The sequence below is a fragment of the Hippocampus comes genome, unplaced genomic scaffold (genome assembly GCF_001891065.2).
Source record: "Hippocampus comes isolate QL1 unplaced genomic scaffold, H_comes_QL1_v1.1 scaffold7, whole genome shotgun sequence".
Taxonomy (NCBI): domain Eukaryota; kingdom Metazoa; phylum Chordata; class Actinopteri; order Syngnathiformes; family Syngnathidae; genus Hippocampus; species Hippocampus comes.
Genome location: NW_017842060.1, coordinates 212,045 through 223,315, shown reverse-complemented (window position 1 = coordinate 223,315; position 11,271 = coordinate 212,045). Strand labels below are relative to the sequence as shown.

At 49.2% G+C, this 11,271-nt stretch overlaps 1 protein-coding gene across 4 annotated transcripts; it reads right to left on the bottom strand.

Moving 5' to 3' along the window:
- Positions 1–6: 6 nt before the first annotated feature.
- iqce (IQ motif containing E) lies at positions 7–10,679 on the bottom strand. 4 transcript variants are annotated; one of them, XM_019862206.1, is made up of 22 exons: positions 10,333–10,679; positions 9,318–9,523; positions 8,862–8,903; positions 8,740–8,779; positions 8,517–8,657; positions 8,260–8,343; positions 8,115–8,164; positions 7,760–7,873; positions 7,139–7,189; positions 6,987–7,057; positions 6,836–6,908; positions 6,701–6,741; positions 5,273–5,424; positions 4,398–4,453; positions 3,767–4,014; positions 3,626–3,691; positions 3,374–3,481; positions 3,216–3,302; positions 2,553–2,745; positions 1,654–1,766; positions 1,448–1,563; positions 7–298 (listed from the first exon to the last, which is right to left on the bottom strand). In XM_019862206.1, the coding sequence occupies exons 2-22, from the start codon at positions 9,366–9,368 to the stop codon at positions 192–194; spliced, it is 2,004 nt and encodes a 667-aa protein (XP_019717765.1). In that variant the 5' UTR covers positions 9,369–9,523; positions 10,333–10,679; the 3' UTR covers positions 7–191. The 4 variants fall into 4 exon arrangements, with proteins under 4 accessions (XP_019717765.1, XP_019717763.1, XP_019717764.1 ...); XM_019862204.1 differs by having other exon boundaries at positions 1,448–1,572; positions 10,333–10,678; XM_019862205.1 differs by having other exon boundaries at positions 1,448–1,572; positions 9,318–9,451; positions 10,333–10,678.
- Between the last annotated feature and the right edge of the window lie 592 nt (positions 10,680–11,271).

Sequence of the window (11,271 nt, the reverse complement as noted above, 5' to 3'; positions counted from 1 at the left end):
TTCTAATCAAACATCACTAAGGCTCATCATAACATTTTTCCGGCACAACTCGCTCCGTACGAGAAGGCACTTTTGGTGGCGGGGGCGACGGGGTCTCCCTGCTGACGGTAAGTTCACAGAGAAATTCACGGTGCGGAAACACGCCATGATATTCCGCAGTGAGGTTTTCCATGCCCATCGTCCCTTTGCGGTCACAAGATCCTGGCCTCTCTGCTTCTCCGAGGGTACGACTCAGCCACGATGATGTCGTCAGAATCGTCCGAGTCCTCCGAATAGGCGTCGTCACCCGTGTCCGGATCTGCGTCACAGACGAACCGGGTTGACAAACGGAAGGCAAGTTCAGGGCAGCTCCCATCAGGGCCACCGTGAACAGAGCGGGATTGCGACGAGGCGGGGCTGGGCGACGGGACAGGCAAACGCAACAGCCCGTTTTTTCCGTATACAGTATGTGGTTGTTGTTTTTCAACAGGTTACCCGATTAAGTTCAGTAGTCATTCAGAAACTGCAATATGACAACAAAATATATACTGTATATATTTCAAAAACTAAACCGAAATATCTTGTGATGGAGCGGAGGTTTTACAAAAATGTACATCTCGCAAGGGAGCCTGACTTAAAGTGCTTCATAAAAGTCGTGACGTGTTCTTTTTGCGGCTGACATATGTACACCAAGTATAAAGGGGAGGTTTCGTGAGTTGACGTTCACTTCTGCGTGTGATTATCCCGTTTTGTTGGCTTTGTTTCTTCGGACTCCAGTTGGAGAGTGGGCGTTCCCTCACGAGCCACACCTGACACGGATCTGGTCCTGTTACCTACAGCCTTGAAAAAGCCACGCCGCGTGACGACTGCTGCTGTCGGATTATTCAACCTTGCTCACGACTTTTCTCTCAGCATGTTTTGCATTTGCTTTTTTTATGTAGTTTTTTTGTTGTACTCCAAGTCACGGTTAGTATTCGACTCGTTTAGGCTCATTCTTGTCCTTTCACGACAAGCCATTTCTGTTTTTTTCATTTATCCTTGCCTCTTGCAAGTGTTTTTGGTTGGTCTCGCTTTGGTGGCTATCGTAATAGTGATGGCACGAACGACACTGGTGTGTCAGCACTGTGCCCAGTGCGCAAGTGTGAAATGCCGTAGTGGCGCGTGTATCGCCTGGGAAAAAAAAAATCACGTGAGCAATACAGGAAGTGTGTCGTTTGGACGCGTTGCGCCAAGTTGTACTTCTAAGCAAACAAACTGTATCGACCTGTTGTGGGTTTGTTGGATGGAGATTAGATGCGTACCTGTGCCATTACAACGCCTTTATCGACTGGCACTTAAATATTTACTTTTAGAGTCCGATTCTAAAGTTAGTGTGTTAACAGGAGGCGAGAGACCTTGGAACAGATGAATGTGCCTCCTCACACGGACGTCCGAAGGTCCGTTTGCATTTGCCCGCAGCCGCTCTAACCTTTGGAGGGCGTCGGTGATTTGTGAGTCGTGGGGACGGGCCGCGGCGCTTCCTCGTCCAACCTTGTTTTCGCGGCCGCGGCGGTTGTGGGGTCTTCCGACTCTGATGTCGCTTCCCTTGGCAAACTGTTTGCACACACGCGCAAGACTTGAGTTGTTGACTGGCAACGTAAGCGGCGTGAATGAGAGCGCAGGCGGGCGTTTCACCTGCATGCAAGGTGATGCGTGCGAGCCAGGTGGCCCCTGAACGCGGCCTGGATGCTGACCAAGGAGGTCTCGTCCAAGACTCCTCTGTCCGGTGAAGTGGTGGAATCCCCGGCCTGAAGAGGACATTTTATCACGTGCAAGTGAGACAAGTACGGTTGATTATATGTTCCGTGAGAGAGAGAGAGATTTTATAATCACTGAATTAATCAAAAGTCTAAGTCCATCACGTGCAAGTGAGACAAGTACGGTTGATTATATGTTACGTGAGAGAGAGAGATTTTCTAATCACTGAATTAATCAAAAGTCAGAAGACTAAGTCCAGATCAGTATTTACAAACCTTGAGTGAGGTGAGCTAATGCACATTTTGTCGGGTTGAAAACTCTTACGGCACGCCACCAAACAAACAAAAAATAGAGGAGAAGCGGCAGTAAAACAGGCCAGAAATCAAGACATAGGGTGCTAGGCAGGGCAGGGGAAGACACGAGCATACACAGTGTCGTTTGACCAAATGCAAGTGTGTAGAAATCAGTCTAAAGCGGAGACTGAGACATTTCGACAGGGGGTAGTCGTCTTCCGTGAGTAGGCGGGCCCCTGAAGAGGACTGGAGCTCGAATCGAGAAGGCTGTGGAACCCGCCGACTAGTTTTTGAAGCTCATGGGAGGCACCGCAAGAGCAAACGTGTTGCGAGCGTCAGGCTCCCGATGTCGGGACTGTTAATGGGACAATTTCCCGCATCGCGCCAAATTGCCGCGGCGCAGTCCTTGGGGAGCACATCATCATTCTTCATCGTATGTCGTCAGATGTTCGAAAAAGACACGATCTGACGTCAAGAAATCATCCTTTATGGGACAACGGAGTCACTTCCTGCACAGCAACATTCAGCAATCAGGTTTCATACCTCACTTTGGGTCTTCCTCTCGACTGTGCAGGTCTCCAAATCTGCCTTTGGCTGTTCATGTCCCTCTTTCTCTTCTTCACCACCGTCGTCGTCGTCCGCCTCATCACATTGTTCTGCGACCCGGTCCTCATCGCGCCGATCGTTTTTCTCCTCCAGAGTCTGGACCAGTGTCCTCAGCCGCCTCAGCTCCTGTCTGACAAATGCCAACGGGAACAAAGCCACTGGATCACGCCAAGAAGCTCATATGATGTCAGAGCGTTCCTCCAAAGGAGACATGGTGTCCTTTTTGAGTCACACCTGTTTGGCGTTCTACTCGTGTCTTTGTGACACTCTTTGGACACATTTTTGTGGTCATATGCGGCTCCGCTTACCTTTCAGCTTTGGCACGATCATGCGTCGGACCGCGCGGGTGTTGGGCCAGCCGAGCCGACAAGTCGGGGGCGCAGAAATATTTGGCGCGGTGGGTCAGTCGTTACGGAATTGAGCCAACAACATTTCGCAGGGCCGTCATTTCAGAAATACTGAGCTCAGCGAAGATTCGCTCGGTACGATTTCCGACGCTCCAAAGACCCAACATGAGCCGTTACGAACCATGTGTGGCGCGATATGTCGCCCTCGAAACCGTCCATTCAGACGCTGGTGCGTGTCCAACGTCAAACATACTCGTGCTGCTGTCGCTCTTTTTCCAGCCGGTGTCGCCATCGGTCGGCCTCTTTTTCGCTTTGGCTCGTCAGCTGTTGGACTTCCTCCCTGCGCAAAGCCAACTTTCAGAATGTCGGGCGAGCCGCCGCCACAAGAGAGGCGGACACCCAACGACGTACCCGTGCCGCCGTCGCTCCAATTCCCGCTCGCTGGTCTGCTCGGCTCGCCAGCGTTCCAGTCGTTTTTCCAGCTCTTCCTTTTCCGTCTTCAACTCTCCGACTTTGTCGCTGCGGCCGCCGCCGACGCACAGGTTAGTCTCGTGATTTGAGATCGTGACGCGACAGCTTTGAGAGTAACAGTAGACTGCGCGGGTGTCTTAAGAAAGGCTCACGTGACACGTGTGCAAAACGGCCGTCGCGCAGTCGACATACTCGTGCTGCCGTCGAGCGTCTTCCCGCTCTTCTTGCTGCCGCGTCCTCGTCTGTTTCGCGTCCTCTCTGCAAAGAGAAACATGCGGCGCTTTCAACGCGGCCGACAAGCGGCGAGACGCCGGCGCCGGCCAAGTCGCTCACTCTTGACCGGTCAGGGCCTCGCGCAGCCGCAACCGCTCCGCCTCCAGCCGCTCCACACGCCCTCGCAAGTTCGCCACGTCGTCCTCCTCGGCGGTCTCCGTGCGGGCATCCGCCGTGTCCGCGGGCGGCGTCTGGACCGCCAGGTCAAGGAGCTTAGGCGGCACGGTCTGAGCCTCCCGGTGCACGACGGGAGCGGGCGCGGGCTCCAATCGATTCCTTGCTTTGAGGGCGTTTCTCTCTTCCAGTCTCTGATTGGACAGACACGTGCGATGTCAACGTCACACGCAACGCAAGCAAAGTTACGTTTCAGCTTCAAGCGGCGGTTACAGATCAAGAGAGCGCGCCGAGGGCCATCCGACCTCTCGGCTCAGTCCTCTTCAAGAAAATAAAAGTATTGGAATCGCAAATGAATTTTCGAAATGGATTTTCGGAGGCAACTTCCATTTTGGGCGCAATGATGTTACCTCGTGGAGTGAAGTGAAGGGTTCGATACACGCGGGAGGTTCCTCGACAAAGCGAAAGATTGCGCCGAGATCGGGCGCTGAATTGCGGTGCCCGCGAAGACTCTTGTCACTCTTTGCTTAGTCGCTTGCTTAGGTCGCGTATTTTGTAAAAATTAGTTTGAACTCACCTTTTCCATTTCCAGCAGCCTCCTCAAGAGTCGGTATTTGCTCCACTCTTTGTACCCTGCGAGATACACAGCAATTTTCATGAAGACTGACGCAATGGGCCACATCGTAGTCACGGTTTCCTCGGGATGACAAAACGGGCGCAAAACTAGTTCTGAGGCATCAGTCAAAACTGTTCACATCTTGCGTTGGTCTTAAAGGGGGAGCAGGAACAACAAATACATGAAATCTCTCAAGATTTGTAAAAAGGAAGACAAATGTCACCCAGCTGGCCTGGGAACGCCTCGGGATCCCCTGGGGAGAGCTCGAAGAAGTAGCTAGGGGGAGAGAAGTCTGGGCTTCCCTGCTAAAGCCGCTGCCCCCCGCGACCCGGCCCCGGATAGGCAGTAGAAGATGGATGGATGGATGGATGGACAATTTGCAAGTTCAGCATTTTCACGGAAAACACGACGTCAATCCACTAATGCTGCTTTTGCCGGCCAGATCCAGCCCCCGGGCCTTAAGTTTGACGCCTGTGCAATAGAATGATGTCATACCGAGTTGGGGTTTGTTTGTTTGTTTGTTTGTTTTTTGGACATTGTTTGATTAAATCTAAATAGATTTACAAACTGGAATGATGATGAGAAAAACTCCTCTTCGTGTTTTCGTCTTTTAACGTGCATTGTATTGATGTGATTACATTAAATGATTCACGTTTTAAGAACTGAACCCTGTTTTAAAAAATACGACTCATCTAATATTCGACCCAAGAGAAAACTCTCTTTGAACTGAATGAAAAGCAGAATCGCTAATTGTAGAGCGGAGCGGATTGACGTAGCCCGGCGTGCATTTTGCGCACGGACAGTCGGAAGGAAGCGTTGAGTGAGCGGCAGGCAACCTTTGATGCCGGCGACGGGGCTGTCCGTGTTCATCTCCTCGCGGAGCGCGGCGTTGTCCAGCTGCAGCTGTTTCAGGTCCTCGGATAGACGCAGCACGGTGGAGCTCAGCGCCTTCTGCTGCCTGCGGAAAACTTTACTCTCGGAGATGCCACTGCAAGGGCGTGAAAAAAAAAACGGGGGGCGGCAAAGAAGACGTTTCCATTGAATTCATTGATTCATGAATGTTTTCTCCAGTCGAGCGGCATTTCAAAGGAGCCCGCTAACATTTTCACCGCTACAGCGTTCACATTTCAAAGTCTCGATTTCACGTCGTTCATTTTCCATTTGCCGATTTGGGTTACGATGAACACTTTTGGAACGTCAACGTCATTAGAACAACCAGATTTTCCCCACGCAAGAACACGACGTAGCATGGGAAGCTAACCGCCGCCGCGACCTAGCTTGTGAACAAAACGTATGGCGCGGGAGGCCCTTCCGTTGCTTAGTAACGCTACTGCTCGACCCTGAGACGCGGCGCGGTCCCGAGCCCGCGGTCCGAAAACACGTCTGAACGGAAGCAAATCTGGCTGTCTGTGAAAGCTGAAATTGTCCCTCACTTTCGAATGGGCGTCTCAGCCGAGACTACGAATTGGCAAAAGTCGACGATTTCGACAGTCATCCGTAAAGTCATGGCGCCGATTGAAGGAGGATTGGGGCGTGGCACTTTTTCTGTGTGCAGGGGTTTGGAACTGACATGTTTGTACTGTCTTCCGTGTTCATACATGTATAAATGGTCAAACTGTATGATATGGATCGTAGTTGGCGGCCATTTTACTGGCAACGGTTACGACAAACTACGGTTATCGCATCTGGATTTGGCCCGTGTTTCGAGAGCACGTTGTCAGCGGGTTCGACTGTCTGTAGCGCACTTGGAAGAATTTCAGGAGATGGCGTCCCATTGCTATTTCACAGGAAATCGGGCGGCATCCTATTACCGCGACAGGCGCGGCGGTAGCGTCAACAAAAACAAACCAACCAACAGTCGAGTGACTGGCCGTGCAGAACATGAGAAAAAAAAAAAAAAAAAATCCCCATTAGTGATGTCTGTTTCAACAAAATGTTCACCACTTGAGTGAAATTCTTAAAGCAGTTTCTATGGCCTATTTATGATTATGTAATACAAAAAAAATAATAATCCCAAAAAAAAAAACATTAGCATGAATCATTTTTAAATTGTATTTATTTATTTATTGATTAATTAATTGATTATGGAGTTAATTCGTCTCTGATTTTCGTTGGGCAGCACATCGCGGCACTTTCCTCCCCTCCGAGCACCTGAGCGTGAGCCATTTTGGTTGTATTTTTGTCTCGCCAAGTCATAGCTTATCGCACGCTCGTCACGACGGCCGACGGAAACCAAAAGCGAGCTTGAAGGAGAGCGAGCAAACCTTTTCTCTGAAGCTTCCAGAAGCAACTTCAGTCTCTGGATCTGAAAGGATGAAGAGGCGTGTCCAACTGATGCGTGAACGAGTCCCGATACTTTTGTCCCCTTTGTGTGTGTGACCAAGGCCATTTGCGTTCACCTCCTCAAAATAGTTCTTCACAGTCATCTTCATCTCCTGCAGGTTGGTGGCCCTCAACTCACTCTGAAGGTTCCTGGGGTATAAAAGGTGAACATTTTTTTCATTCCGATCATCCGAAAGTGCAGAAATACCGAGTACCGAGGGTGGCTACCCGATGGCGTTCTCCTTCTCTCTGCACTGCTGCTCCAGCTTGAGGATTCTCTGCTTCAGTCCGTTCACCACCTGCGTGTGTGGACGCAGTCTTGGTTTTGAATTCATCTGACACACAAACACACAAAAAAAAAAAAAAAGCTTGCAACTTACGACGCTGCCCTCGTGCTTCTTGTCCACAAGGCTGCGAATGTACTCGGACCTCTGCGGAGGGAGACGTGTTAAAGTTGCGCAACCTATGCAGTCTCTTTGCAATGGGAAAAAAAAAAAAGAATTGTTCAAAAGACTCCCCCTAAAATTGCAGCGGTGAAAATAAGACTAAATCCCACAAAAATTGCTTTGTTTAAAAAAAAAAAAAAAAAAGACTCCCACCGTAAATCCACAAGAGGTTGCGGCGAGTAAAATAAGACGACCATAAATCCCACCAAAGTGGTGCGTGTTCTAAAAAGATATCTTCTTGCCAATCTCCCAAAACCTGCGTAGGTAAATCTACGGCCATCGTGGATGCCCCTAAAAGTTGCAGAGGGTAACGTAAGATGACTTGAAATTCATCGCAGGTTGCGCAGCTAACAATAAAGCTCGCGACATTCCTGTTGAAGTTGATCAGGTTAAAAGAAGACGACGGTAAATCTAAGCAAAGTCGTCCATGGTCAGATAAGACTCGTCTTGCGCACGGAACAACAAAAGCGCTGTAAGTCGCCCTCCCCAAGCGTGACGCGGGTTACGTGGGGCAAAAAGCGCCCCCCTACGCCCCGCCCCTCCAGATGCAATCACATTGGTGGGATCCAGGAGCTCCTCCAGCTGCTTCTCTCTTTTGGCGTTGTCCTCCTCCAGACGCCGAAGCTTGACTTTCATCTTCTGATTGTCAGACTTCTGCTCATGGAGACTCTGCGCACCGTCAATGGGGACAAAATGACATGAGACGCACGCAAAAAAATGTTCGAGAAACTCAATTATTGGACAGAGTCCAAATGGACTCTTTCGTCTTCCGTCACGGCTCTGAAGCGCTCAAAAGACGGACTTTTAACACGTGACGGTGCTCCTGCCACTTGTCCTTGTCCTTTCTTTTCTTTTGCCGCGCGATGCGATCGAGCTCGTTCAAATGCCACGTTAAAAATGGGAGCTTTACCTTCTTGAGCAGCGTGATCTCATTATGCATTTCCTCCTTGTCTCTGGCAACTGCAACAAAGCCGGGACAACAATGACGGACGGACGGAGGCGCTTCACTCGCGAGGCCGTCCGCCGGCGCTTCCCAAGCAAGGCCCCCCACTTACCATTGGGCACCGAGTGATGATGTTTCCTGGTGGGCAAAGTGTGTCTGGGAAACTCTGCCGTCATGTCCCACTCAGATCGCTGATCTGAAAAACAAAAACAAACAAACAAACCAAAAAAATCATAAAAGAACATGAAAGAAAGACAATTGTAAATACTTCAACATATTGAACTCGCGTGAAGGCGCAAAAAAAGTTGCGCTGGTCACATTTCCCAAAAGGTGAGATGGGCGCGCCGCGCCGGTGTTTTGAACACGCACCGTGGTGGTTGCTGAGGGACGTGAAGCGAGCAGAGTACGTTTCCCCGCCAGGCGTGTCACAGAGCGACGTCCGCGGCAGCTTCCAGGCCGACATGGCCGCTTTCCTGGAGTTCACGTTCATGCTGGAGAGGTATGGGGATCCTGCGTGGAAAAGCGTGACATTTACTCAAGAGTCTGTTGACATCCTACTATAGAGGGGGAGGAGTTGTGGAAGCGCGCTCACTGAGAGAAGGCGGAGGCTTGCCCGCTTTCTTCTTTGGTGTCTGAGAAAAACAGAAACGTGTATGAATTGAAAAGACACGTTGACATATAAAGAGAAATTAGAACGTGAGTGACGTGCTGTACCTTTTTCGAATAATCACCGGAGTACGAGAAGCCATTGTTGGGCTGAATCGCATGTAGAGAAAAAGCGCATTAGCATTAGCGTCATTTTGGTGGGTATGTTCAATGGTGCGGCAATATGGCAATAAGACCAGAAAAAAAACGAACAAACCAAACTGGACACACATCCCAATCATCTCTATTTGAATTGGATAATCCAGTGTTTGTAACTCTACACACTTACTTTAATATAGCCTCTCTCATTGTGTTGCTGCATCGTTTGTGTTTGAATATCAAGAGTTTACAATGTCGATGCATGTCTCACGAGCCTGTCTACGGAGTTTCGCATTACGCGTTAGCGTTAACACAGCAGACTTTTGTTTTGTGATGTGGTTTGGTTGAATACGCAATTTCAACCGAGTATGAGTACAATGTCACATGGGAACATAATGTTGTTGTTATGGGAGTAGTGGAACTCACCAGCACCTCGAAGTCTTCGTCTGTTGGGACGTCACTCGCCCCCGCTGACATGATGGCGGCCGACGAGGGTGCGCGTTAGGAGGACATGTCAGCCTGCGGTGGCGCCGGAGTGGACTGTAGACATGAGGGGTGGGCTGCCGGAGACAAGCAGCGTGACAATGGGGACGATGAGCCTCACGTCACCGGTCGTCACCACATCACTTTCGCTGCAGGTAACATGGAAAGGCAACGGAGCCGGTCACAGGTGACACGATGACATTTTCAAAGTCCGTGAAAAGAGCTCTGAACTCCGACAACTCAAACAGAGTTGTAAATGTTATTGTGCTGGCAGGTGGAAGTCTGAAAGGAAAAGTACATGCTTCAGTGCCAAATAGAATTTACGCGGTTGTGGTGAGTCACGGGCCAGTATGGTATGGGAAGTCTTGAGTAGTTTGAATATGTGCAATAAAGAAATGATGCTGCGTGTGGTAACAATGCTTCATGGCTGTTATTTACATTTCAGTGGGTAAACTGATTAAAAATAGACAGCAGTGGCGGAATATAAGTGTCTACCACTGACCCTGAACTGAAAAATTGACAAATATTTCTCATCTTGGAGGTTAGACTACCCAATTTACTCCGAGGGGAATCAGTTTTAGTTTAAATCAAGTACCCATTGAAATGTAAATTACAGTCTGAGTTTTGACTCCTCGGCAAGTGACCTTATGTGACAGCTCTTTGAGGAGATGGCGACCAAAATCCTCACTCAAGACATTTCCCCTGTTTTCACAACCACTTTGCATTAGGTAAGGGTTTAGTTTTTCGATTTTTTTTTCGACAAGGAGAAAATTTCGGCCACCAGGAATAGCGTGTGACGTCACTGTGAAACGCTCCGTACCGGGGAAAAGGTGGGGAACATGGCGTCACTAATTTGTTTCTGACGTCACACAAATTGTTTCGTACCTTTGTCTGCAAGTTAGAATTTTGAATATTTCTTTGTGTAAGGGGAAACAAGGTTAACAAACAGCGACTGTACCTTCGTTCCCCTCGTTGGTGGTCTTCATTTTCATTGTTTTAATATGCAAGGGGCCCAGTACAACAGTACAGTAGCATCGCTAGCATCGAGCCATCATTCTCTTTAAACGGACCGCGGCGTTAGCATTAGCTTAAGCAGTGGCCGCCTGGCCGACTCCGCTCACTACGCGTCGACTCGTCCGCGTTCTGCAAGTAGGCACCGCCGGTTTGCAGGCGACATGGCGTCTCCAAGCTACGAGTAGCTGTTTTTGTCTGGTAGTGGAGGTTACTTGGTTTCACATCGGGTCGTCTGGCAACCAGGCGAGTGGGGGAAAACACACGGGAAAACCGGGAGGGGAAATGGGAAACAACAACCACGCCTAAAGAATAAAAGCGTTAACTGACAATGCCTTGTCAAACTCAAAAATTCAAGTGTGTATATATTGAAACATATAATTTAGATATAAGGGAAATTGTACAAAAATACTTTAAAAAACATAAATAACTAAATACATGGCACTTCTATGTCAACAAAAATTTATTGTGAAAGGCGAACGTTTGCGCAGCATTGTCTGGTTTAAGGGAAGCGCTTCCGCTTACTTCCGTGTTTTCTCATTGGTCAACAACGCCGAAAAGGCCCGTTTTCACAGCGCTCTCCTCCAATACAATAAGAGAAAAGTATGAAGTGAAAACCGCGTGATCCATATCCAGTGGGAATTTAAAAATCCACCCAAGATATTCTGAAACTCTAATTCAGCGACTCAAATTCATCCGTAAACACCAAATCCTACGTGAGACTTCGACTCATCACCTCAACCGTGTACAGGTCACTCCCAGCAAGGCTGCTTCACGATAGGACTATTGCAACAATTTGAGGTGGATGCACGTGCAAGCACATGTATCTGCCTGTGGACGTTTTTTAAAATGCACTATTAGCATGAATCCCAGTGTGTTGTTCCAG

Excerpts from the sequence above, each read along its gene's own strand:
- iqce (XM_019862204.1), bottom strand. The coding sequence starts at position 9,368 with ATGTCAGCGGGGGCGAGTGACGTCCCAACAGACGAAGACTTCGAGGTG. Across the intron at positions 5,425-6,700 it reads CTGGAAGCTTCAGAGAAAAG|TGGCATCTCCGAGAGTAAAG; the intron begins GTTTGCTCGCTC and ends ACGCCCTTGCAG. Across the intron at positions 1,767-2,552 it reads AGAGGAAGACCCAAAGTGAG|GCCGGGGATTCCACCACTTC; the intron begins GTATGAAACCTG and ends TGTCCTCTTCAG.